The sequence below is a fragment of the Talaromyces proteolyticus genome (assembly GCF_021365285.1).
Source record: "Talaromyces proteolyticus strain PMI_201 chromosome Unknown BGW36scaffold_11, whole genome shotgun sequence".
NCBI classification, from domain to species: domain Eukaryota; kingdom Fungi; phylum Ascomycota; class Eurotiomycetes; order Eurotiales; family Trichocomaceae; genus Talaromyces; species Talaromyces proteolyticus.
The window spans coordinates 1,406,344-1,432,758 of NW_025764287.1; the positions used below are offsets into that span (position 1 = coordinate 1,406,344).

Here is a 26,415-nt window from a genome sequence, read left to right on the forward strand (position 1 = left end):
TTGGAGGAAGCACGTAGTACTAAGGGAACACAAGAACTGTTGGAAATACATGATTGGTTAATTTTGTATTATAAACTCGAATCTGCTTACCCTACTTTTCGCTTTCCTTAGCGGCATACTCTAAATTCCGAGATATTCGGGATTTACCCCCACCCTCATTTTTACCATCATTAATTTTGTTCGACTTGAGATGTATTAGTTGTTCCCCTGGAATTTAAAGCCTTGAGGTCGTGACGGGAACGTAATTACAAAATGAGTGTCATCGAAATCGCCTTCCTCCACCTCATCAACGACCCCTCCTCCATAGACCGCCACTGGCCCGCCATCACTAGTAAATTAATAACACCAAACCCAGGTATTGTCACGGGGGGGCATGGTGTTATATCTTACCAAAACGACCAGAGCGTTCAAGATGATGACTTAACCAAAGTCCTAGTAATCGGTACTCGCACACTTATTTATTGCCTCCGAATTTTATTCCTTCTAACCTTAATCTTTCAGAATGGCGTGATCAGCGCGCATTCTACGACTTCGCAAATTCTGATCAGGCGAAAACATTCCAACATTCTATCAAACCCCTTCTCAGAGCTCCGCCAGATTTGGAAATGTATAATGCTGATCGCCCAATCCCAGCGGCCTTTGGTAGCAAAGAAGTGGTCGAAATTGTGCGGGTGTCGGTGCCAGACGCCGATGACTACGAGAGAGTTCGGAGTGTTTGGATGGAGGATATTGGACTGGAAGAGGCGGTCTTGTGCGGAACCAACTTCAATAAGGTAGATAAGAACTTGTTTATAGGAGTTCTTCTTTGGAATAGTTTCGAGGTATATTTTCGTTTATAAACACCGTTGTAAAATGGTAAACTGACAGGTGTAGGAACAAGCAAGTGTAGAGAAGCAATGGGTGACCCCTCTGTCAGCCATTGGGGAGGTGTCAACCTATGTGCTGCCGATAACCCCAATTGCCCTATAAGATTTACAATGCAAATGACTACATCGATAAATGTAGAAGTCGCTGGAGGACGATATTGAGGACTACTTCTTTAGGAATTGAACCCTATTAATTGACGAAATCTTTTCTAAAAGAAAATTGCCAATTGTGTCTTTTAATAAATTTCAATAAATTCCAACGGGTATCAATGAGATTGAAATAAGACGATAGTCGCAAACAGGAATAGTTGAATATTAAATGCGTGTAAAGGAGAATATTGGAGTTTCGTGCCAGCAGAGAGAGACTAGTTTAAAACCTAAGTAATCTTAAATCTAGATAGAAAGAATTTTAATAAAACTTGGCCTATCCGTGCATTAATTGTCATATTAGCTCTTATAGAACGGAGAACACATATATCAGATTAAAAGATAGGAACAAAAAGATAGGAACATTCCAGATGATTATACTACATCTACATCTTTCGGTTGTTGTTTCGTTGATTTGATTTGAAATAGTTGGAAGTACACTCCGCCATATTTCAAAACACCCTGTCCGTGAAATCAATGACCTGGGCCTTCTCGATGATCCCGTCTAGGCTCTGAACAAATTCTTGATGCGCAGGATCATTCTTAACGTAGTAGTCTCGATCTTCCTTGTTTGCGAATTCGACGACAAAGGCGTGTGTAATACCGCTCTTTGCAGTGTCGCGAAAAGTTAGAACATTATTTGGTAATCGGCATATAGGAACTCCACAGCCGTAATCAAGGTTTTCGAAAGCGTGAAAAATACTTACCTGGATTCCTTCAATTGAGTTGTCCAACCCACCAGATGATGATTTGATATAAGGCCGTTGAGATGATGGATGAAGACAGTTGTCTCTCAGCGCGAGCATGCGACTGCAGGCCTTAACAGAGATGGCATTAAAACCTTCGCTCGTTTCTCAACTGCATTTACTCAGATACGGGACTTACATCGTTAATAGTTGCAGTATCGGCACTGGGTTTGAACTGGAAAAGAACGATATGAGTAACCGACATATCTTATGATGTTGGCGCAGGCGTCGGGTATAGTACTATGTTAAGATGCCAAAGCAAAGAGCAGAACTATATGGAGATGGCAAACACACCAAATGACCATCGTGTAGAGAAGGCTTTTGGGAGGAGGGCGGTAACAATCAGCTGCGGGAGGGCGACCGACATCGGTAGTGCTGCTCGGTGAACCAATCACGGCTCGCTATCATCAGAACTGAACGGCAATGTTAGCCAGTTGTAGTTGTACTGGATACTGTAGGTTGAGTTCACCTTCTTATTGACCTCGGAACTAAAAAGCCTTTTGCGGTTATATTATGCTCCTTCAAGTATTGCTATATATAGGGTTGGTATTTGTTGAAGTGATATGTATTTTAGCTTACCTTATTCTATTATGATTGCATTAGCTGACCTATATCTAGGGTAACTGCATGCGTAGGACGGGGTGCACATACAAAGATTGAACAAGGTGCTTTTTAGACGGATCGTTAAACAACTGTGGTATCTCGCTTTCACTAGATGACTCATTATGTGACTCCCTAAATGACTCCCTAGATCACTTGGTTTTGGTATTCGACGGGTTAGTACTGCATCGCCTCGCAAGATCGTAACGAAAGCGACACCTGGTCTATTCAGCACTATCGAAGATGTACCTTCCAACCATAACTCTCGCCTTCCTTTGCTCAGGTATTGGCGTTATAGCCGCGCCACATTATCGGTATGAAAAGCCCAACTCTCAGGTCTCGGTATATGATGACGAAGGCTGTGTCACGCGTGGCGCGCATCAAGTAGCGACCGATAACATTTCTGGGACATGTATGGCACTTGGAAATCCAGACCATTGGTAAGCAAGTAGGAACACATCGTCTGTTAAGATATTTGTTAATCGCAATCTTCACATGGAATAGGGTTGCAAAATCCATTCAAGTCAGTGGGTTTGGTTGTCGCACAACAACTTGGTCAGGTCTCAACTGTGAAGGATCAAGTTTTTTCATTCTAGATAACGAATGCTATAATATAACCTATGGCAGCGTTTTGGTTACGGATTGTTGAGAGATTCAGCCATCAGAGCATAGGCCGAATGTGTGAGGCTTGGAAATGGAAGCATTGCTGCTCTTTACCTATGCTTGCTCAAGTTATAGGAATATTCGAAGCACTCTTCTCAATTTATTGGGCTATCAATTAATACTGGAGACAGACTAGTTACATTTATCGAGCTATGAATGATTTTGCACATTCCTAGCGAGTCTGGCGAGTACGTAAGGTTGAAAAGGCCAACGAGAAGTGTGGTTGTCTAACGATTATTGCTGATGACTGCTTCGACTCACGGTGTGTCTTGGCCTTTGTTATACAGACCAATTCGAACCTTCCTTCCCTTTTCACATACTCTTTGATTATTCAGACATACCGATGTCCCTGTGGTATGAAGTGCGATTGAATACAACCGGCTCAGTATTTTACTTTTATAAAATTATTTTTATATTGTTTATAATACTTATTCTTTTTGATATGTGTAGATATAACATCTAGATTAGTTCACATATGTACATGTAATCCTCTTGTTGAAGTATGAGGCTCAAGATATATCGTCCATATCAATTGATGTAGTAGTATCCTGTCGTTATTATGATTATATAATAACATTTGAGTGGTACGAACTTTGATTTAAATAGAAAGTCTGTCACTGTAACCTGTTGTGAATTACTGTTATCGGTATCTATAACCGTGAGACTTTATTTTAATTATATAGTGCAAAATGCCAACGTGTTGGTAGCGATAAAATGTAAAAGAGATCAGTTAACACTTAGAGCATCGTTAAAAAGCGATATTATATAAGTTTATAGCCCAATTACCTCACTCTCAGCAGTGCCATGCCTCATATCAGACCTTAAATGTTCTGGACACCACCTAGCTACCAACGGGAGAGCGAGAAAGATTATTCAGAGCTGTAATAAAGAACGGGCCTAACCAAGACCAAGCAAGCTGGATATTCTTATAAGTCTGATGGCATACATTTAGTAGTTGTAATAAAGATCTCTATATAATAATCGATGATCTGCAGTCTGTGCTTGATTGGTTATCAGACCTGTCTGCTTATGTTTAGTATTGAGTACAAGGTTAAGTAACTCGAGGTGTGTTGAGAAGGGACAAACAGAATGAAATGAGAACTAATGATCAGGATACATGATCTCCAAATAGTGCCAATAGGCAGCCCTATTGCATTGAATATTTCGCCTATTCAACTTCGGGGATTAGAATACATAGTTAGGTAAATGTTCAATTCTAGAAATGAAACGCACCCCAACGTCGTCTCTTGCCTGCTCCCTACTAGAATTCTGCATCTTACATCACTTTATAAAGTCAAGTACTAATCTAGAATAACTCCAATTCATCGGGGTCATACCGTTTTGCCCAAACCACCTTGCCTTTAGATGGGTCCATAATCGTGGCATAGTGAGTTGACTCATTCAGAATTGGATATGTCGTGAGCCATGAAAGTAATTCTCTTTGCGTTACAGCCATATCATCATTGTCTAGGGAGATGGGTTCTGAGGCTTGTCGACTTTCATGTTTCAATCTCTCCTCTTCTCGCTTTTGCCTCAAGCGCAATGATGACCGCGTTGTTTGAGCTTCACCAACTTTTTCGACCACTTTTATCCGTGCATGCTTCTGAAGTTTGTTGTCCCATTTCGCTTGTATGCAGTCTCGTCTTTCGGTACTATCTTCTAATAAATCCGATAAAGCCTGTGCATCAGATGACATCAATGATAGCCCTACGTGGTGCCTTCTCCTTTTATCTGCAGTCAGAGCTTGCTCAGATTGTACGGAGTCTGGCTTCTGGTCGTGGTTTGTGGTAACGATAAATGACGAGGATGATCGTACTTCTGCCGTTCGATGGTCCTTCTCCATTGTCACAGCTCTTGCCCCGTCACTGAAAATGAAATACGCTGCTGTCGTCGGTATGCTAGGCATATTGGCAACGATACTGTCTAAAGTTGATAGGTCTGGCTTCCTAGATCGAGTTGCTGGTGAAAAACGAGAGAAAATGCACTCCCTTAGGAGTGACGAGACAGATTGACGTATTCCAAGAAGCACGAGTATGTGATTGGAGTAGAAAGCAAAGTCGTGCGTTGGGTCATGAATGGGTCGAAAATTGAGCGAGACACTCAAGTCTTTCCGCACGCCGGTGAGAACGCCTACAAATCCTACATAGGTGATACTCGTAGCAAGAACCTCCTGCGGATCAGAGTTTTGATAGAAGTCGAGCTGAACGATCAAGTCGCGCAGCGGATCCATGGCCCAGTCTAAAGTCCTGAAATGAAGCATTTTTGTTGTTTGGGACGCAGACTTTGTTCGTGCCCCGCCACTCGTGCAGCCCATAAGTAGGTCGAGTACTGTATTTAGGCAAATAAGGAGGTACAAATCGATGTCTGTCGCAAGGCTAATGCCCCGAATTTCTTCTGTTTCTTCGTCTGTATACAGTCTCCGCAAGCACATGTAAGCTAGCCAATGAACCAATTTCAATGGGATTTTTGGAGAAACAGATGTAATCAGGTCGTCGAATATTCCTCGCATGGATCGCATCTGATCTTTGTAAAGACAAGCCAGTGCCACGTATCGTTCTGATGGAGGAAGTGAAAGGTTAATCCTGAAAACAGGAGGGGCTTGACCCAACAGAACAGAATGCGAAAGTCCACTCATTTTGAAAAGCAAGACTAGACTAGCATTATTATATAAAATGATGATATGGCTTCTTGCAATAAGAGAGAGTCTGAGCGCAGAGCTTCTTTCACGTTTGTAAGTCCCTTATACGCGCATACGGCTATAGCATACCTTTAGCTAACACAAATCCTAGAGATCCGGTGATTTGAGGCAAAAAGAAAAGATATGAATAGGAAAAGATAGTTACAGTGAGATTTAAAACTGCCTTCTTGAATTCGTTCTGCCCCACTATCACGGTCTTGTTTCCTCAGGCTAGTGAAAATTAGTTTGGTATTTTATCCGCCACAGGCAATACTCATTTGTTGGCCGAAAAACCACTACGCCAAAAAGGGGTCCTCTCTCGGGGATGTTATGAAACTACCTGTATAACGCTAAAAGACCACGAGGCCTGGGGAAGGAAAGTTGCAAAATATAAAGACAAACAATTACCAGTTATAGACAGTAAGACGTACTAAGGAATAGGAATGTAAGAGTTATATTATTTTATTATTTAATTTTTTTAATAGTTTTAAATCTCATCCACACGCAATAAAATGAGCATGGTGATTTTGCCGGCGAGACGTAATCGCGCATGCTTCCTCAAGCAACCAGACAGGACGCTTAGAGCAACGATAATTCCAGGCAACTGCGAAAGCCAGCCAATCACAATCAGTGCTCTGCACTCAGATAAAGAATGAGAATGAGTCATAATTGATATAGTACAATCGGTATAAGCAATGCCTCCATAAATCTCCTCTTCAATCCATTAGTAAACCCTTATCATTCATTTTTCTTGTCCATTCTTTCAGATAGTCTGTCTCTCTTCCATTTAAATCAGCTCTTGTTGGCTGCCTTGGAAGCTAGGGGCTGGAGGACATTCAAAAATAAATATTTCGGCAATAGGTGTTTAAGTACATATTATATATGGTTTATGATAATCCAATACTAAACAGTTTCTGCCAAGCCAATTTCTAAGATGGAGGGAATTTCTGCCTAGAAACAACTCTCTGTCTATGAGTGAATCTCTTCCTCAGACGTATCTAGGTATGGTGTTATATTAAACCTTCGGCCGTTTTGCTCATCCGTTATTCTAGATAAGAGATATTCTTATATAATCTACCAATCAGAGAGTCTGTAAGTTAGTAACTGGAATAAATAATGACTCAGCCTTCTATTTAGATGGGATTAACCTATATACTAAGAGACTATCTAAGACTGATAGTTACTGTTTACAGTATCTTGAATATTAATAATTTAAAATTGATACTTATAGACATTTAAATATTGATTATCTATAGGAGGTGTAATCTCAATGTCATTAGAAATATCATTCTGTTGGCTGATATTCATTCAGATGAAGTGCCTGTGAGGCCTGGCAGCAGCGAGGCGCTGCAGCGCATGGCGCGCAGGCTCGTGCTGCAGGCTCACAGAGGCTTATAAGCGTGCCAACCCTGGAATTGGGCAATAGCCCAATTACCTCAGTATTACTTTTTGGCACTTAGATGTGGGCAGTGTCAAGGAGCCTTACAGTGCCTTCATCATTTCATAAGGTTGAAATGAACTGCTCAGGCTGAATGACTAAATTGAGAATGATTACTGGGATTGGGCAAAGAGCTGATTTGAGGCATCCTTATATAATATAAAATGTGACATGCATGCAGCCAACGAATCAGCTAGGTGCTGAAGCTGCCTAAGATAGATTTCTCCTCGAATTTCGCCTACAGTACCTTGCAGGTTCGGCTTTACACGGTTCGCAACTCTTTGGCTCTTTCTCAGCGCCATTCCCGTCGCCTAATCTATGCTTGGTTTAGACTAGTATTGGAGTAATTTATGATGCTTATGGGGCTATGAGAACCATCGTTTTGGTAAGCTAGGCAAAGTTTTGTACATACGGAAATTTAGCTACTTAGATTTGTCACGACCCGGTAAGCAGGAGTATTTACTCATCTAGCCGCTTTAAATATTTTGTCTGTGATCTATTGTGGTCGAACAATGTTGTTCAAACGTGTTCTGGCTCTTGAGTCCTCGAATAACCGATTGCAAGCCTCTTCTCAATAATCCTTAGGTTACTCGCATCTATTATACCATTGTGTAAATAGCTATCATGTAGTTGCCCAGCTTCAAGCTGTCCGACAGAAGTTGGCAATAATATCACCAGATAACGCCTTGCCGAATCTGACTCGATTTTCAGCATCACGATTACCTACCGCGCAGCTAGGGGAAGTACAAGATGTTATAAAAGGCAAAGAAACGTCTTGACTGTGTTTACTGCAGCCCACAGAACTCCTGACATTCAGTTTTTTAGCGAAGGAGAAAGAAGTACCAAACTTGATGAGGTCGTGAGTCTCATTGCAGACCAAAGCGTCATTGTCAAACCAACGAAGCTTCGCACAGATCAAATCGAACCTTTACCTAAATCGATCCAAATTGAATTAATACTGCATATACCGATCCGCACGAATTGGAATCGACACTAAATTTGAGTTCAATTCGAAGTTTGCGACGTTGCACTAAAGTCAATTAAGTCAGGTTGAATCCGCTGTAAATACGCGAAGTCTATCAACTACCTGAGCTGATACTGTTGTACAAACTTAAGGATCAAAGGTTCCCTTTAGATTATTGCTTCCAGGCCTTTTTGGAAGCCTACGCAGCTTCCGGGGTTAAGGACCCTTTCCCGCTTTTCATTCTCTTGAAAAGTTCCCTTCCTTTCCGGTAACATGGAGATATCTGGGCATCGTTTGTTCAACGTTCTACGACCTCTTTACCCTTCTTTTGAAACCCTTGATTATAATTTCCTCTATCATCCAGTCCCAGCCGCTCAGCTAGGAAAGAATCTACATTACAGCAAATATAATATTTATCGAGGAGTGGGATGCCAAGTCCGCCTCTCAATATTATCATATTCAGATATACTGGTTTTTCGAGTAGGGTATAATTCGATGCTCTCCAGCATCAGACACTTCCAACCAACGCTTCGTCACTCGTTTGAGGAGTGATCGTATTTGCATTTCGTCGGTGTGCTTCTAACGGTCTGTGTATGCTATACGACAATTGGATGGTATCCGTGACCAATATACCGTTATTATCTAATCCAGTAAAACCCACACGACCCATTCGTGGTGTCGATTGGGCTCCTTGCGTGGGACGGTTTGAAGAGTTTGTGTTACTGAATGAAGCATGGTTGGTACGATCGGCCTGCTTTTTCCGTAAAGTCACAATGGTGGGTGCGTTGGCGACAAATGCTGAGAAAAACTCCTCCACTGATCCCCATGTATTACGGTTTACTTGTGCAGTAGCATTTTGGTATGTTGGAAGACGAACCACCGCAATAGCAATAACCAGCAAGCCGATAGAGAATATACCAATGAGCTGAAGCCGCCTGTACCTTTCGGTTAGTATACAGCAAATCGGGCGTTTGTTATGTAATTCTCACCGTTTCAGCGATCGCTTTATGCGGAATAACCATGGCATTGGTAGTAGAATGAGCATGGCATCAGTCGCAACGTTCAACGCCACCAAGGTTATCAATTCTATATCTCCTTGGATGCAGCTTCCTGTAAATATAAGCATGTACCATTATGAACGCGGCAGCAACGGACCTGGATCTGGCAAGACCTGCCAATATAAATGCACGGGCGAGCAATCAGTCCATGTGGTTACCTGGACAGCTACCATGCTAGCGAACAGAACACCCCAGTAGCCGGTAATAATGCGCTCCGGAGTCGGTAACCCAGTCAGTATACGTTGGCAGAGAAGCAAGACAACTGATTTCTGGATCCAGAGACTGAATTCGAGTGAGACTATGACAATATTTGGCACATCATGCGTTGAACTTACTAGGTGTTGTATACCACCCGATTGGCCATGGTCAATTTGCTGCCAGCAGTTCGCTTGTAGATTTCAGTATCGCTCATTTCAGGGGCGGGCCTGGGCATGTTGTTGTTTCCCCAGAGTAAAACGACTGTAGTCAATGCCGAGCGAGCAAGAACGCACAGGATTGCTGTCATTGTGAGGTAGTCACTTAGATTGAACGGCTGGTTCCTGATCCTCCGCAAAATAAGCCGCAGAGCCATGACCGCCAGAGACAAGGTCCCGAAAACCCCAACCAGAACAAGGGTTTCTCGCGGGTTTTCGTTCGTCATTACGTCTGAACCATCTATCGCTTGAATAGGTATATCATCCAAAGTCGAGATATTTTGTGATAGGAATACAATCGACATAGCAGTTCAGTGATCAAGGCGGGAAGGAACGAACAATTAAGAAGGATGACACGAGACGCCACCGCTTCCATCGCGCAATACTAACTCGGCCGGTTTCAGCGCAACCAACCACCCCGTACAATAAGCGAATCGGAAGTGTCTCGCGGTTCCTTAGCTTAATTTACCCCATAAACCTTCCCCACTGCCGCCCCCGCAAGTACGGAGGATCTCTAGGACCAAAAATCCCGCAAGGCCTGGGCGCTTTCCCCGAAATCCATCCGACTCAATTACCCCTTGCTCTTTCTCTTTCTCTTTAATTCCCTGTCACCGTGGCGTTGATCTGAAACGCCTGCAAAACAATCACCGCAGCTCTTCTGACGATGGTGTTCCTACTCCGTAGGGCTGTAATGGCCGTTCTGGCCTCTGCGCTCTACTCGTATCTTGCACTAGCGACATCAGAGTCGTCTGCACCTACCGAAGCCCTTCATACACGACATTACTTCTACGTTGGCGGAGAATACGTCAATATCCCTGGCGGCCATGCTTTTCAGAATCAGATGTACGTGGAGAAGCTTACCCCGCAACACGGAAGCTCAAAGCCTTATCCTATCGTCTTCGTCCACGGTGGCGATCAGACCGGAACAGTCAGTATTTGCATCTTACCAATTAATGTAGAGTGCTTTTCCTGAAGATTTTTGTGGGCAGAACTTTTTAAACAAGCCTGATGGGGGCAGAGGATGGGCTTCCTGGTTTCTTGACCGAGGTTACGAAGTTTATATCGTTGACCGGACCTTGACGGCACGCTCCGCTTATCAGCCTAGCAGTAATCTGTCATTAGGAATATTCTCTGTCGAGTTCATATCGCAACGCTTCACAGCCGTACAAAATTACCCACTGTGGCCGCAGGCAAAGCTACACACTCAGTGGCCTGGGGTAGGTGCTCGAGAATCCAAGCTGCTTCCATGAATGGAAAGTGCAATCACTAAGCAAAGGACGAATGCAGACTGGCGAAATGGGAGATCCCATTTTTGACAACTACTATGCATCTAATGTACAAGCTGTATCCGATACGATAGCCCAAGAAACGACGATGAAAGCCGCTGGGGAGGCATTGCTCGACAAGATTGGACCTGCCGTGGTTATCACGCATTCGCAAGGTGGACTCTATGGATGGCAGTGGGCAGATAATAGACCAGAGCTCGTCAAAGCTCTTATCCAGATTGAACCCAAGGGCCCGCCGTTCCAAGAAGTAATCTTTTCATCCGCTTTTGATCGGCCATACGGCCTAACGTCGATTCCATTGCAATACGACCCGATGCCAACCAATACGTCCGTACCATTTGAAACCGTGGTCGTACCGGCGCCTGTGAATGACAGTAGTCTATATCCCTGTCTCATTCAGAAGGAGCCGGCCTCCAAATTGCCTAATTTGGCCAAAGTTCCAATTCTCATCGAGACCGGGGAAGCCTCCTACCACGCTACTTATGACTACTGTGTCATTGAGTTCCTCAAACAGGCTGGCGTGAACGCTCAACATCTGGAGCTTGGAAAGGTCGGCATCCATGGAAACGCCCATTTGCAGTTCATGGAGAAGAACAGTGATGATATTGCTGCTGTACTACACAATTGGATCGTCAAGACAGTCAAGTAGAATAAATCTAAATCTGCCTTGTAATTATTATATCATATATTCGCTGCAAGTGAAGAATCTTCGTCTCTTTTAAATATATTGTATGATCCTACTTTATATTCTTATCCTCGGTGGTTTCCCCAAATGTCTCAGATGTTGTGATCATAGATGATATCCATGGACCTACCCTTCGGTTGGTTTACATGTAATGTGAACAAGAATTAAATCCATCAACCAATCCTTACACCGGGAAACCAAGCGCTGTTTTGATAATGTACAGGCAAACATGCTAACGAAGTCAAATACCATCCATCCAACGTTCAACGTACATTAAAATCTGAATAACAGCACTTATAGGGTGTATTTTCAATTGCTTTGATTGACCGTGTTTGTTTAATTTGTAATAGGGTTCAACCCTTTCATATATGTGTGTGTACAAACTTAAAATTAATAATGGTTCAACATCCAGATTGTAGATATAGTAGAACTATACATTTTAAATGTTTGTATGATCTATCAACCAAGGCAGAGTATACTGACGATTCGATATCGTATAACTATTCGTATATATTCCTCAAACAGTTTGTCAAATCAAAAGATGCAGCACTCGTAACCACTCGGACCAGGACAGAGACCACTTTGACCCATCAAGGTTAGTCAAGCCACAAGTCAAGGAAGATTGCATGTAAAGGGAATAGAAGTTACAGACCTAACAAAAGCATTCCCAGTTTGATGACAGTGACTGTCAGTAGTTAAATCGCAATAACCATCACCACCATTGCACCTCGGCTGAATGCAGCACTCCACGTAGGATGGAGCATCTGGACAGTATTTTGCTATGCTGGTGCCTCCATTATAGCTGCACCAATCTGTAGATTCACAAATTCCATGTGCAGTACCATCGGGTGTGACGGAACCCTGACCCTTTAAACAACACCAAAATCAGAACGAGCCCCAGCCAGGAGAAATCAGAATACTCTACTGGAACAGAGCACAGATCACCAGCACCTTGACCCACTACAAGGGCTGGTAGAAGAGAGACGTAATATGCAAAAATTGAAGATCTCATTGTGCAATGGATGTTTTCATGTACTTTCATATAAAGATTTCGTCTGTTATTTATAGACGATTTTCAAAGTCAATGCGGAGGATCCGATTTTTGCCTTATTCGCTTTATTGTTAATATTATAGCAAGTGGGGGAGAGTTATATTGATCGTGGAAGAAGAAACCAAATGAAGCACCTCAGTGTCGCATTGATGTCTTTTTCTGGACTCCTTTGAATAAACTTTATGTATTTATATTTACCGAATACGAACATGTCGTCTAATTGGGAGCCACACTAAAGCCCGCTTTTGATTAATTCATCGTTTTTTCAGCTGATGTCTGACATACCAAGAAGTACATTAATTTAATCTATCGAAACTACAACGTAATCTATTTTTAAAAAAAGCTTGTTTGTTCGTCAATGTTCCCCATATCGAATTTAGCGCAATGCGTCAGGCTGAATTTGGATGGAGAAAATAAGGTCTCAATTAGGAGCAAGCCTCTTCAGTTCAGAATACGAGTTTCTGGTCAGCAGATCTCGATTATTAAAATTCCTAGGACGTGGATGCTGGAACTAAAAAGCAATATGATCCCTAATCTAGGGATTTATTTGCCCCATAATCATATATCCACAGGTAAGTCGATCATTTCTTATATTTTAAAACCCACTATGATGCAAGATAGTTTAGAGAGTCTTCCAGGTGTGTCTTATAGCCTCGAGTCAGGTACATTTGAGGGTCGAGATAATAACTAGGTGCTAGGCAAAAGGAGTGAGACTAATGTCTGACTTATGCATTGTTTTGACAATATCACTTCACTAGAGAATTAAAATTATGTCATAGATAATATAGAACAAATCTACAATGACTCTATATCGATGAAAATATGGGAGAGCCTCTGGACAGTAAGACAGATTAAACGAGAGGGAGCCAAAAATAGAAGGTAGTTACAAAGCCCCCCTTTATGTCGAAATCATCAATTGATCGTTCTTTTCACATAGTCACTAGAAACGTGTTGCTTAATAAGTTGGCGATTGCTTTCATGCCGTCATGCTAGGCAAACTCGTACGCTGGAATAGAAACATACTACCTTTGTTAGAACGTCCAATATGGAAAACGAGCACTTGGGTATACATTACTTATAACTTAGTACTTGTATATTGGCCTGAACGAATTGTTAGTTCGTTCGAAATGTATTACTCCTTCAATACACCCACTTTCTTAGCGCCATACGATTTGTCAAGATGACTGTAGTCAAATCGGCTGAAATTAATTATGATTGTTTAGTGACTTTGGTATATCCCTACGGAGTGTTGTAAGACACGTGTTTAACTATATCCCGAATGCAAGATTAGGCTCAAATGAGAATCTCCTCCAGACTCCGGTCCGCCAATGCCCAATTATATCGTTTCAAACACCGACGGGCATGCTATGTGTCTCACTAGTACACTAGTTTTAGTTTTCCCGTGGTGGGTTTTTTTTAATTTTTCCTTTGTTTTGCGCTGTGACCAGGCTGACTTGCAGATGGGTCAGCCAATTGAACATCCATACATGTCCCCGAGTTTTGTCTACTAATAGTGGAAAGTTGAAATTACTTGAATAGTGAATACAGGCTGCTTGCAGTTGCTAATTGCAGCACAGGATTTGATGCCAGGTTTATCATTGTACCTAGTAGACTTAGCCTGGTATACTCCAATAAAAGCATCATCGTCAGCCAGCTGCCTAAGCCAGATACCCTAACCAACTACAAAGATACATTCTCAAAAGCCTTGTACATGCCTCGGTACTGCCGTGCCATGTTAAACCCGTGCTGCTCCGCCATAACCGTGTTCATGAGGTGCCTGATAGCATCCATCTCTGGACTTGCCTGGAGGAGATTATCATGCGCAACATGCAAGGACATTATGAAAGTAAGAACACCGTATATAGCTGTATCATCACTTATAAATAATTCGGCTAGACGCAATATTTCAGTCGCCAGGACGTGCTTGCGCTCAGCTCGCCCAGTTGTGGCTGAAGCTTTCATCAACCCAGGTGTGGATTTCAACGACAACGACGTTGGAGGTAGCCACGGAACCCCAAATAAATAACTTAGGTCCTCTACAAGAAGAACAACCATATGATGGAAAGCAATCGCACGGGCAACCTGATGGCTATGTCTTTGCAGAGAGCCATCATCTAATGACCAAATAGGTAGAGATGCCTCTCGCCAAAACTGAAGAGCAACCAGCATATCTCCGGTGCGAAGAGCCAATCTGGTGCGTTCCCTTTCATCCCACAAAGTGCCATTCTTGAAGGAATCAAGGTCGTGAAGCAAGCCCGGAACTGCAACTGCGATATTAAGCAAAGTATCAAATGGGTTGAATGATTCGGTCTCCCGAGGCTCAAGAATTGATTTCCAACGTTTTTGGGCTAGGAAACAGTGGTACCGACGAGTTCCGGCGCTGACTATCTGCGAGCGTGTCAGTAGTAGCCGTGACGAAATATACTTCATGAATGATATTGCACTTACTATCGTGTATCGGAACGCTAGAAGAATATCTCTGTTTCGACCAGTCTGATAATACTCGGGCCCTTGCATCTCAATCTGCGACAAATTTCAACACAAAGAACAGCAATGTTAACCATATCCAATTACCATATGAGAAATTGCTATGTAATGCTCTATCCAAGACCTTGCTCGTGTGACGATGATGTTTTCATACAAGCAAAGACACATTATGCTCATAAGAATATCCGGTTCCAACTGTGGAGGGCGACGGGCCACAGCGAACCGGACGCCTTTCAATGCGTCAGAATATGTGCGCATGCTTTCCTCGTATGCACGAATGTCTGAGGCCCTCATGGAGTAATAACTCGTTGTGAGTGCCTTTATACATCTATACTGCAACGAATTTTCCGGTATACTTTTGTCTAAGAATGTCGACAGCAGGGAAACCATGCCAGAACAGCAAGTCCCATCGCCAACAAGCCGAAGCAGGAAATACGACCGAAAATTCGCGACCGAGTCAATAGGAAATCGAGGAACCGAGAATAATGCCTGTAGATCTACTTGTAGGAATGCGTTGTTGCTGTTTCTATCTCGCGTCGTCTTAGAATCTTTCTTCTCTGCTAGCTGTCCCTGGCGGTTTTGTGGTTGACAGGGAACAATCACAACTGGCGAATTGTAGCCCTTGCAGATGTATCCAATTCTTCTACATGTTCCACAGAATGGCTCTTGCTGGTCTGGAAGCTCAGCGGGGGCCTGTCAGGCTCACAAGACGATGTTTGAAGGCGGGGTCGATAAAGGCGTGCTTACCACACTTCACTTTGCGATCCCTACATGTGTCGCATTTCCTTGTCCGCCGTCCGCCCGCTTGTCGACGTGATGCTAGTTCCATTTCTGAACATGGAAACTTGTGATGCACCTTGGTACTGTGTGGAGGAGCCGATGTATCCCTGTTACATGATTCTCAAGCTTTTGTTTCCCTGTTGATACCCAACCCATATAGCCGAAAACGAATCTGCCAATTAAAGCTTGTTCTCAACCAACCATAACGCGCGTCCCTACGTGATGAAATGTTTATCAGATGAAAGATGCTTATCTTTTTAACTTGATTTATATTTTAATCGCAGCCATGAATGTCTCCTATAAATATAATCTATATTTATTTAATTTTTCAATTACAACTATATAATCATTAATCTTTATAAACATGTGGGAAAAATTGAAATCCGCATTTTTGAAATTTAACGCCAATTGGCGGTGTCTAAAGCAGCTTTATGGTCCTGAGCCTCCAGGAGGGTGACCGGGGCCCCGCCGGCCTTTATAAGGCCTCCGCACCACTCTACGCATAATAAGCGGCATAGGGCGAGGAATTTGCAAGCACATTTGAACTTAGATCCCTAAAGACCCCCGTAGTACCCACTAAAACAAGATCTTCATAGCTTAAAGCTGATTAAGGTTGTGAGAATCGACTAAATAAATATATGAATACTATGATCCTCAGATCCCTTAAAATCAACAAAGCCACCCTAGAGCCTCGGCGTCACGGACCTAGATCCAATATACATGGTTATCACTAGCTGTATCGCGGTACGAGACGAATGCATTGAACCACATAGAGGTTATCAAGGGTAATTAGTAATAATGTACTGCAATACCTAGAGAAACAGTGCGTTAATAATACAACTGAAGTAAAAGAAATCCCTCACGGTGCTATGGAGCCCTAAGTGTAGATTTCCTTGCTGGTCCTCTTAGCAGTAATTAGGGTATCTTAGATTAAAGAGCTATGAAGAATAAGATAACTAAATACATTGAAATAAGTGTTCTTATACCCCCAAGCACTAGGCCAATCCAATTGGGTCGAGGACTGTCACGTCAGGGCGAGTAACTTTCAGGTCAACGACTAATTCAACCTTGGAACGTTGTAGTAGTTCCATTCAAGGTAGTTTGCATATTATCTATTGAAAGTCCAAGTTAGCGCAAATTTAACACAGATAGATGAAGCGAAGTCGCCATCTTTTCCAACTGACAGCGAGTAAAATCTCACCGCGAAGTGCACGACTTTCGAAGAACCGAATACCACCCCCTATTGCTAAAAGAATCAAAGGCTTTCATGATAGGTCAACAGAACTGGATGTTAAAGTTCCATATATAAATTAGAGGGTTATATTCGTAGAGAAGGTATGCTAGCATCTCTAAATATTAGCTAGGAAGTGTTTAACTGCTCTTAAGCCTGCAGTTTTGGAAGAACGAAATGGCGAGATTGAAATCCGAGTTATCAACAATGATGACTCTAGCGAAAGTTCAATTATCCTTACAGGTGTTAAATGCGTGTTTCAAAAACAACTTCCGAAAATGCCTAAAGATTACATCGCTCGCCTCGTTTAGGATCGCACTCATTTATGTATCGCTATCGTTAAAATGTCTCTGGAAGTCATTGGCGCAGCCGGATGCTTCTTAAATAGAAGGAAATCGTCAAAGGTAAAATACGTACCTTAAGCAAAAATCACATTATCCATCTACCGCCTTAGCAATGGGTCAATGGTGTCACTCTTATCGATCCCCTCTCTATCATTGCCATTCGGTCAACTGGCTGGTCTCTAGATACGGATGCGTTAGCACGGGAACCACGCTACGGATCTCATTTCAATAAAATGTGACTTTTATCCAAAACCATAAACAAGCATGGCTCTTCCTCCACCTAGCCAATAACGACGAAGTTCTTGATTATTACAACGTCATTGAACAAGCAATGTATTTGTCGATAATGGAAGAAAAATTGGAGCGTGATTCCTATACTGCTCTAAGAGAGCTTGTCAGTGATGTTGAATTGAGTTTTAGTAATTGTCGGCAGTATAATGACACAACAACAGTATACGCTAAAGTGTGCAGCAAAACTAGAGAAGCACATGTGGAAACTCATTGAGGAGATTCTAGAGTAGTTTGACTTAGTTAAAGAATGATCGATGCTAGTGTGTCCCACTCTTTAGTGTTAGGCCTGTTGATGAATAACGCGAGGATTTTGTCTGCCTAGAGTTGGTATTGGATAATTAGGTTTGTAGAGCAAGGCGCCAAGCACACCAGTACATATAGCGATTATGGTGTTGAAAGTGTAAATTCGGGCGGGGTATAGATGAATGATTAATCAATGCAAGCGCTAAATAAAATAGGACTGTGATGGTATTGGTGTGTATTGCATTCAGCATTGATATTATTTCCAAAGTACCGCATTCTTGACACTGCGACCTCGAACTGTAAGAGTAGCTCCTCGGCTGGATTACTGATCAGTATCAAGCAGCGCAACCACGCAAAAAAGATCAGTAATCTGGCATTACCGCGGTCCATAGAAAGAAAAAGATGAGAGGCCGAGGCAGTCAGGTTTCTAGGCTAGGTTCCAAATCTTTATTGATAAGAAGCAAACTCCACAACTCGCTTAAGGTTCGAACAGTATCTTTAATTAATTATCAACCGGATTTTGATCTCACCGCTATACATGTAATCATGTCGGACTTGCAAGTAGCAGTTTATGTCGCACCTCCAATCCCTTTACCTGGATCTCAAGGAGACTCATGGTCTCCAATTTCATGCACTTTAATATACTCATCCCACGATGCCATTCTTGTAGACACTCCCCTTACAATCAAGCAAAGCGAAGAATTAATCGAATGGATTGAAAAAATCGCACCCAACAGGAAACTATCCTATATATATATCACTCATGGCCATGGAGACCATTTCTTCGGAGTCCCGGTCATCCTGAAACGCTTTCCCAATGCAGTACCAGTCGCCACACGCAAAGTACTGGAACATATGAAGCAGCAAGTGGAGAAGAACATTTTCAAAAACATGTGGGAGCTTCGTTTCCCTGGTCAAATTTATCAACCTCAACTATCTCCTCTAGCAAGCATATTACCAGAAAGCGGCAAGTTCAGACTTGAGAATCGCTGGGTGTTCGAAGCCATCGAGTGCGGCCATTCGGATACATACGACTCAACCGTGCTGTGGGTGCCAGACTTGAAGCTAGCCGTCTGTGGAGATGTTGTGTATGGAAAAGTTCACCAGTATCTCTTTGAAGCAAATAATGAAGAAAAACGCAAGGCATGGATTCAGGCTATCGAGAAAGTTGAGGCATTGGGACCATTATACGTGGTTCCAGGTCACAAGCAGTCGGGAGAATTGGATGGAATCTGGCATCTTTCAGCAACGAAGAAATACATCCTTGATTTTGAAGATATTATTAAGTCAAACCCAAAAGATTCCAGAGAGGTATTTAGAAAGATGATGGAATTGTATGGAGATAGGTTCAACCCAAGTGCCTTAAAACTGAGCTGCAAGGGAGCCATTGTCGCAAAAGAGTCCCATATTTAGCTCTCTAAATAAGGTGACGCAGTGTTTCGGTCTGATACTTGGAACCAAAAGTGAATAGTAAATGATTCAAATATTTTTCAGGATCCTTGCAAATATTAGTACCTAAGAATTTGACCAGATCGACGGCAAACAATGAGCATTCCATCAAATGCTGTATTTTCCTAGTTTTTATCAATTTTCATGTCGACACTAGGTTAAGTGCGTTTTATAATGACCAATGTGATAGCCACCACAACACGAATGGCTACTTAGCAGAGATATTTGGCTCCAAGGCATTTTTGCCGGTTTCTTACTGTGATTGCTGGGTTATGAGATAATGCAGCGATAGAAATGGACTTAAATGTATGTTGCATTACTTCATACAGATTGAAGGATAGTATGCTATAAACCCGACATTTGTCTTCGAGATAAAGTGTTGCCAGTCTGCAGGTGAATAGCCAAAATGTACAAATGTCAAAATTCTGGTCCTATTTCAAATTATCTTTCTCACTATCCTGTGTTTGGAATTCGTGATATTACGTCGAGAGACATCTTCTATGCATACAGCGAACCTATTAGTATTTATTTGAGAAGCTCCGCTTTGGTATGATTGTTGTCTAGGACTAGAAATAATTCAGTCGACTTTGCACATCGGCAAAGAAACAAATACTCCAATTTCAATACATACGAAAGGCAGCCTAATCTGGGAAAACAGGCTTGGTAGTTACATATATCAAGGCCATCATTTTGTTCCTGGCGAAAACCCTAATCCCTTTTTGCTCAGGTCCGTTGTTCTCTATTTCTTATTGGCGTATTCTCCATATACAACCGCCTCATTTCTCTCAACCCATTGTTTCCACAGCTCAGGTTGCTTGACTGGAGCAACCATGCCATTGACTCTCCAGTTATCTGCAGGATGCTCATAGATGTTGTATTCCCATTTGATACCCTTAGGAGCTAGGATTGGCTCCACAATGTCATTGACACTGTCAATAAAAGCCAAGCGAACTTCTTCCGATGGAAAGCTTCGAGCGGCGTGGTCGAGCACGAAGAAGACGGTTTTGGGTGGTGTCTTACCACCGCTATAAAAGTTGCCAATTCGGTTTTCATGGAAGAATACGTTGACAAGGAAAGCTGGGATGTCCAGCTTGACATAATTATCTGTGATTCGCTGGGCTAAGAGGTCCTTTTCGGTCGAAGATAACGAGTCCGGTGTGATTTCGAAAGTCCACCGAGGCATGTCGTTTTATTCAATATTTGAAGTATATATAAATCTGGGGTAAGTGTGGAGAGGATTATTCTAGATGTCTTCTGTGGGATCGATTGAGCAATATTTGAAGCTAGAGACTCCCTCAATTTATCCCGATACACCGCGGGGCTTACATGGATCGACCGAGGGCCGGTATTTTGATCATAAATACATATATCTACCCGCCAGTGTTTGCTATAACTAGCCTAAACTATGATGAGTTATCAGGGTCAGTCCTTCTTACGCCGATCAGTAATCATATACCGGCGGCTTAACAGTGGTGGGGTATATTTTATTTTTAAAAGACAGAAATGCGAATGTTTTATCTCCTTACTTCGTAAATTGATATTATGTCTCTCTTATGTTCACGATGCCCCCCCTTCTCCAAGCTGATGTTTATATTTCCTCACGGCTACCCATCGCAGTTCAGCGAGATGGGGAGTCAAGCAGTTTCTCACCTATCTCCTGCACTCTCATTCACGGAGAGTACGAGGCTGTCTTAGTAGATACGCCAATTTCAACATCTCAAACCGAAGACCTTGTCAGCTGGATAAAGGAGACAGCGCCGGGGAAAGTTCTCCGCTACATCTATATTACGCACGGCCACGGTGATCACTGGTTCGGAATATCAGTGCTGCGAAAGCACTGGCCAAATCTGCGTGCAATTGCTACACGCGGTACTGTCGAGCATATGAAAGAACAAGTCAAGCCAGAAATATTTGAAGGAATATGGCTTACATTATTCCCTGGAAACCAAATACCACAGCCCCCAGAGCTTGCTGAGACACTGGAGGCACCTATATTCGAGATAGATGGGAATGCGTTACATGTAATTGAAGTCGGGCATACTGATACTTACAATACCACCGTTCTTCATGTGCCCAGCATTAGACTTATAGTGGCTGGAGATGCTGTTTATGGGGATGTCCATCAGTACTTCGGAGAGGCAAATACAACCGAGAAGAGGAAGGAGTGGCTTCGGGCACTTGATACAATAGAAGCTCTCGAGCCACACGCTATCATTGCTGGTCATAAACGGGCGGGAACAGTCGATGGTCTATTCAATCTACACAAGACTCGCGAGTATATTCTTGCATTTGAAGAGGCAGTTAAAACATCATCAGATTGGAAGGAGCTGTATCAGGAGATGCAGAGACTGTATCCGGGACGGATTAACCCCCATGCTATTCTGAGAGGGGCTTTGGCGGCGTTTCCAGACAGCTAAGAGACTTGCTTAGTTTTATAATTAGGGTCGAGGTGTCACAATTTGAAAATACGAATCGTATTTTATAAGGAGAGGAACAAACGCCAAGAATAATAAATCCTACATATATAAAACTCCCAAATAAAACTTTGAAATATCAACTAATGCCACATTTGATCCTGTGTAGGTCAAATTCAATAGGACATTTCTGCCCGTACTCTTGAAAGTTAGGATATGATCTACTTGTGACTGTAAGATATAAGCATGAGTTTACATAGGTACACTCTATGACACATGCGCGAATACTTTCGGGGCGGTCAAGTTGGTGATATGCATATCATCTTTTTGTCTGTAGGTTTATGGTTTAATTGACTGCCCTCATAAATAGCAGGTTATTTGATTAACGATTAATTGTATTATAGCTAGCGATTTCGACATACTCTACTATTAATGATGTCACAATAGCGTGATTTAATTCCACCCCATTTATCCAATGTTACTTAGCTGATATTGTGTAATGTAAATTTGATTTTATGGTCAATTGGGCACGTCAGGACCTTTTATTGGAACGATAAGAGCCTCACATGTATTGTTTGCACCATACACCAACGAAATCCCGACGTCTAAATATGAACAGGTGAAAAAACTCGGACTCTCATTTCTTTCCAGCGCGTTTAAATACCCCACTCCATCCAATTGCCAAATATGATATGAAACAATGGTCTTATTTCACTGCTTCAGGCCGGATTTTATGTGGCCGGATCGTGTCCAACCAGCCTTCAGTGATCAACTTCCCCTTACTTCCAGTCCAACACACCCTCGTATCCGCCGACTTTCGGGATCTACACTTGAGACAATTCTCACGTATTTACTGTGGTTGGGTCGGTATTCCCTACGACAATCAGATTGCCCAGCTTCCATTTGGTCTAATTTTGAAATGATCCGATGGTACTCACATAGAAGAGGTTTTGACTATGCAGGTTGCTATAAAGACGGGTCTCCCAGTACCACGAGTTATCTGCTATGGAGAACATCCAGATACTCCCCATGCACCAGTATCAATTCTTATGACTCGCGTGCCTGGTCGTGGGTTGGGCCAAGCCTACGAATCACTCACTGATGAGGATAGAAACTTAGTCTTACAGGAGTTGAAATGCTATCTGGACACAATACGGAAATGAAAAAATCCATGGGGTGGGGACAGAATCTACTCTCTAATGGGTACGCCTATAAGGAGTGTGCGCGTGCCCAATCATTCTCTGGGTCCGTTCGAGACTGAGAAAGAGTTGAATGAGTATCTTATAGAACCTGCTTGGGTAGATGGCTTCTCATGTAGATGGCTTCTCATCCAAGGCTGCATACCACGATGCTCTTGACCGCGCTAGAGTAATGGAGAGATTACCGCATCGCATTTTGTTTACGCACGGTGATCTGCAACACCATAACATCCTAGTACAGGGTGGATGAATCACAGGTTTTCTCGATTGGGAATCAGCTGGTTGGTATCCTGAATACTAGGAATTCACTACATCTGTAAAAGTTACTCGAGAAGACTTCTGGTGGTATGGCTTCGTGGTGCGTCTTGGGGGGACATGTATTTGAAGGAATTAGACTGTGATCGCGCACTATTCTCCCTAACCAGTGCCGTGTATTACTGGTAACCTACTGTAGGCTCTTTTTGATTCTGCTGATCTTAGCTGAGAATGGAGACGTATTTATTTTAACTTTGTGATGATACTCTTTAGACTTCTAAAAATTTTCCGAAAACTACTCTGAGATATGATAGTGACTTTTTTCTCGGTTAGAGGCGTCGTGCAAAATAGCATTAGTACAAAATTTGTTTCAATAAAAACACTCGCAACCATCAACTTTTAGTTTATAAAATATCTTTGAACGATAGACATGTAGTAATTACACAGAATCCCCGTTATCCAAGGATTTAGAAATTGTATGCGAATCTTGCTTGCGCCCCTATCGTTTTGCCAGTTTAGTAGTAACGATTCGATTCGTAAAAACAAATGTACATGACATACCTTAACAGCGAGTCGTTTACAAGTTACATAATAAAGAACTTCTCACTAACTTGCTGCCTTATATGGTATTTTGTTCCTCCACTATCGGGATTTTATGAAAGTACAGTCCCCAGTCAAGATCATTTAGCAGTGGAGGGTGACTTCTAATACATAGAATGATGTGGAGTGTGTAGATTTTGAGATTAATGAGAGACATTGCTAGGTGCAGGCTATCAAGTGGATTTGTAACAGGAGGTAATAATGGGAAAATGATCAAGTATTCGTTGGTAGATGACCTTTGTTGATATCTATTGTAGTTAAAACTGGAAGAAAATATATTCTTTATAGTTTGCCTTTCAATATGTTTACTACTGTGTCTGATTAGTTGTAGGTCAGGAAGCTACTCTATAGGTTATTTATTTATAAAACTGATTAGGATTGTAAAATTAGCGCGTAGAATCGCATTGGATGGGGTATAGCTGTATTTGAGAAAATTGATAGTAAAGATGTAGTTGAAACATTATGGGTGTAATGCTGACTATAGTGTGCACGACTCTTAATTATATGGAAAATTATGATCCAATCGTTCGGATTAGGAGCAATGATCTGTAAACATTCACACTCACTTCGATTTAATACTCAGGGGTTTGGGATAACCTACATTGTATCAAGCCGTCTAGACGTACTAACCGCTTTGCTACGATTTCTGAAGGCGAATCATTTTTGGGGACACTCAAGGCTGAGAGCGGCTAAGCAGACCCATTATCGGGAGAAGGTTAAGCGCTGAGCGCAGTAGAGTATATGAGCTAATAATAACCAATTATCTATCCCATGCTTTATTTATTGTGCAGCCCGGTCAGCGCAAAGTGTCCGAAACTCAGTTCGTTCAGAAGAACATCGACCAATCAATCAATATAGAGATCACCTTGAGAGCCGCCGAGCCGCCTTCGACCTTCCAGTTACGGATCCCAATGAACTAATTTCAAGACAAAGTTATCGCCCAGAACAAGCAGCGGGACTCTATAATGAGAGATAATTGCCCTGAACCAAGAGAATATTAAATTTTTCAAATATTGAGACTATAGTCGTATGCGCTCAACACTACAGGTAGAACGATGTGGATGATGCTTGGCTATTCTTTTCGGCTCTTTTTATACCCAGCTTAAGCAAGCAGGCCAATTCCGATCGAAGATGATCATAAAACCTCGTGGGCCTCTTCTATGAAATCCAGTTCTCAGTATGATGGCCGCTACATCTCAAGGGTACCACTTAATAATGCTTCTCATGCTATCGGCAACAGTCACTTCTAAGGGTTTCCATCCCTTCTGACCACCCCACTTTTTCAACAATGCGAGTGATTGAGTGGAATCTGTTGTCACTTGGAGTTTAGTGAGACCTGGGAGGTCATCAATGAACTTTCGGTCCGGATAGAGTCTCCGCATGATAGCCAGGATGTCATTCCAGTTACAGTACTCTCCCCATCCAGGAAGTCTTTCATTTTTGACCTCAGGATCTAGCACTGCTGCAACATGCAACAGTGCGCAATCTTTGACGTCGTTAGATATTACTGTAAAAGCTCTGTCAGTCTGCAGCCTTCCCAGTGATCTTGCACAAAAAGAAAAGACATTACGAACTTGCTGGAACCGCCGCTAATGCGTCCTTCTTCCCATCATATATAGTCTTGATAAACGCGTATGGAGTCTCAGCTTGCCCCTTGTTCAGATATCCACCTATTATGCTGGATGGAAATACGCTATTCACCCCGAAACGAGGCTTTCTCTCATTGACGAACTTCCACAGCGCCTTTTCAGCCTCAGCCTTGCTCGCCATGTACACCAAAAAACCACGGCTAGGGTCGTATGGTGGAGGTGCCCAAGCAAGTTGCACTGCCATATCGTTCCATGTATCTGGACCAATATGAGTGGTATCCTCAGGAGTGGGCATAGCACAAGCTGCTATAGAGGAGGTGTAAACAAACTCTCTGACCGACGGCTCCTTGAGAGCGGCTTCTAGGAGTGACGTGACCGCCGAGACGACTTGGGGTATAACATTGTGGGGGTTAGGATCGAAGCCACCAACTGAGGCTATATGGGCGATTGCAGATACATCCTTCACAGCATCATCGAAGGCATGCTCAATTGCAATATCGGGGACTTGCACCAGTTGGAAGTCGCCGCGTTCTGCGTAGGCTTTGAAGGTGTCCTCGATAAGCCATGATGATTTCTCCAGATTTCTCACTGTTCCACGGACTTTGAATCCACGTTCTAGGAATTGTTTGGCCGTATGTGAGGCTAGAAAGCCGTTGGCACCTGTTATAAGCACCCAGGAACCCTTGGGGATGGTACATTTTAGTTCATTCATGATTGATTAACGATAGTTTTTCAAGGTACAGAGTATAGTGCAATTGAGAAGGGGTGCAGGACTACTAATTTGGAAGGGAGGGGAGTGGCCGCATTATATACATGTAGTAAACCAGTACCAATACAATCGCACGAGTGACAAGTCAGCAGTGAATCCATCGAAGATCTGACAAATACAATACAAAAAATGGTTTATCACTTTAAACCGGTATCGCCTTGAGTGAAAGC

At 42.6% G+C, this 26,415-nt stretch overlaps 11 protein-coding genes across 11 annotated transcripts; 5 read left to right on the plus strand and 6 right to left on the minus strand.

Annotated features, from left to right (window-relative positions):
* The first annotated feature begins 184 nt into the window (after window positions 1-184).
* On the plus strand, window positions 185-1,032 carry BGW36DRAFT_387343 (uncharacterized protein). The gene is made up of 3 exons (XM_046217105.1): window positions 185-442; window positions 502-821; window positions 874-1,032. Exons 1-3 carry the CDS (start codon window positions 253-255, stop codon window positions 967-969), a joined length of 606 nt encoding a protein of 201 aa, XP_046068294.1. The 5' UTR covers window positions 185-252; the 3' UTR covers window positions 970-1,032.
* Window positions 1,033-1,465: 433 nt separating this feature from the next.
* On the minus strand, window positions 1,466-1,964 carry BGW36DRAFT_304445 (stress responsive A/B barrel domain protein; the record flags this gene model as incomplete). Its single annotated transcript, XM_046211971.1, has 3 exons — window positions 1,466-1,621; window positions 1,721-1,831; window positions 1,899-1,964. The coding sequence occupies 3 exons, from the start codon at window positions 1,962-1,964 to the stop codon at window positions 1,466-1,468; spliced, it is 333 nt and encodes a 110-aa protein (XP_046068295.1).
* A 2,169-nt stretch (window positions 1,965-4,133) lies between these two features.
* BGW36DRAFT_387345 (beta subunit of N-acylethanolamine-hydrolyzing acid amidase-domain-containing protein) lies at window positions 4,134-5,872 on the minus strand. Its single transcript, XM_046217106.1, has one exon. It carries the CDS (start codon window positions 5,655-5,657, stop codon window positions 4,329-4,331), a length of 1,329 nt encoding a protein of 442 aa, XP_046068296.1. The 5' UTR covers window positions 5,658-5,872; the 3' UTR covers window positions 4,134-4,328.
* Window positions 5,873-8,538: 2,666 nt separating this feature from the next.
* BGW36DRAFT_419578 (uncharacterized protein) lies at window positions 8,539-9,863 on the minus strand. Its single transcript, XM_046219464.1, has 4 exons — window positions 9,495-9,863; window positions 9,257-9,441; window positions 9,091-9,211; window positions 8,539-9,036 (listed from the first exon to the last, which is right to left on the minus strand). The coding sequence occupies exons 1-4, from the start codon at window positions 9,797-9,799 to the stop codon at window positions 8,610-8,612; spliced, it is 1,038 nt and encodes a 345-aa protein (XP_046068297.1). The 5' UTR covers window positions 9,800-9,863; the 3' UTR covers window positions 8,539-8,609.
* A 400-nt stretch (window positions 9,864-10,263) lies between these two features.
* On the plus strand, window positions 10,264-11,507 carry BGW36DRAFT_400341 (Alpha/Beta hydrolase protein; the record flags this gene model as incomplete). Its single annotated transcript, XM_046218623.1, has 3 exons — window positions 10,264-10,500; window positions 10,562-10,789; window positions 10,860-11,507. 3 exons carry the CDS (start codon window positions 10,264-10,266, stop codon window positions 11,505-11,507), a joined length of 1,113 nt encoding a protein of 370 aa, XP_046068298.1.
* A 2,641-nt stretch (window positions 11,508-14,148) lies between these two features.
* BGW36DRAFT_387351 (uncharacterized protein) lies at window positions 14,149-15,963 on the minus strand. The gene is made up of 3 exons (XM_046217107.1): window positions 15,169-15,963; window positions 15,043-15,117; window positions 14,149-14,982 (listed from the first exon to the last, which is right to left on the minus strand). The coding sequence occupies exons 1-3, from the start codon at window positions 15,469-15,471 to the stop codon at window positions 14,275-14,277; spliced, it is 1,086 nt and encodes a 361-aa protein (XP_046068299.1). The 5' UTR covers window positions 15,472-15,963; the 3' UTR covers window positions 14,149-14,274.
* A 2,553-nt stretch (window positions 15,964-18,516) lies between these two features.
* BGW36DRAFT_400342 (beta-lactamase-like protein) lies at window positions 18,517-19,383 on the plus strand (the record flags this gene model as incomplete). The annotated part of the gene is made up of 1 exon (XM_046218624.1): window positions 18,517-19,383. The coding sequence occupies one exon, from the start codon at window positions 18,517-18,519 to the stop codon at window positions 19,381-19,383; it is 867 nt and encodes a 288-aa protein (XP_046068300.1).
* Window positions 19,384-20,158: 775 nt separating this feature from the next.
* Window positions 20,159-20,602, minus strand: BGW36DRAFT_303199 (putative oxalocrotonate tautomerase; the record flags this gene model as incomplete). Its single annotated transcript, XM_046211856.1, has 1 exon — window positions 20,159-20,602. One exon carries the CDS (start codon window positions 20,600-20,602, stop codon window positions 20,159-20,161), a length of 444 nt encoding a protein of 147 aa, XP_046068301.1.
* A 379-nt stretch (window positions 20,603-20,981) lies between these two features.
* Window positions 20,982-21,836, plus strand: BGW36DRAFT_400344 (beta-lactamase-like protein; the record flags this gene model as incomplete). The annotated part of the gene is made up of 1 exon (XM_046218625.1): window positions 20,982-21,836. The coding sequence occupies one exon, from the start codon at window positions 20,982-20,984 to the stop codon at window positions 21,834-21,836; it is 855 nt and encodes a 284-aa protein (XP_046068302.1).
* Window positions 21,837-22,533: 697 nt separating this feature from the next.
* BGW36DRAFT_400345 (uncharacterized protein) lies at window positions 22,534-23,476 on the plus strand (the record flags this gene model as incomplete). Its single annotated transcript, XM_046218626.1, has 6 exons — window positions 22,534-22,636; window positions 22,776-22,962; window positions 23,020-23,131; window positions 23,169-23,267; window positions 23,334-23,390; window positions 23,420-23,476. 6 exons carry the CDS (start codon window positions 22,534-22,536, stop codon window positions 23,474-23,476), a joined length of 615 nt encoding a protein of 204 aa, XP_046068303.1.
* Window positions 23,477-25,083: 1,607 nt separating this feature from the next.
* On the minus strand, window positions 25,084-26,188 carry BGW36DRAFT_304122 (putative NAD dependent epimerase/dehydratase; the record flags this gene model as incomplete). The annotated part of the gene is made up of 2 exons (XM_046211938.1): window positions 25,084-25,403; window positions 25,462-26,188. The coding sequence occupies 2 exons, from the start codon at window positions 26,186-26,188 to the stop codon at window positions 25,084-25,086; spliced, it is 1,047 nt and encodes a 348-aa protein (XP_046068304.1).
* Window positions 26,189-26,415: the final 227 nt, after the last annotated feature.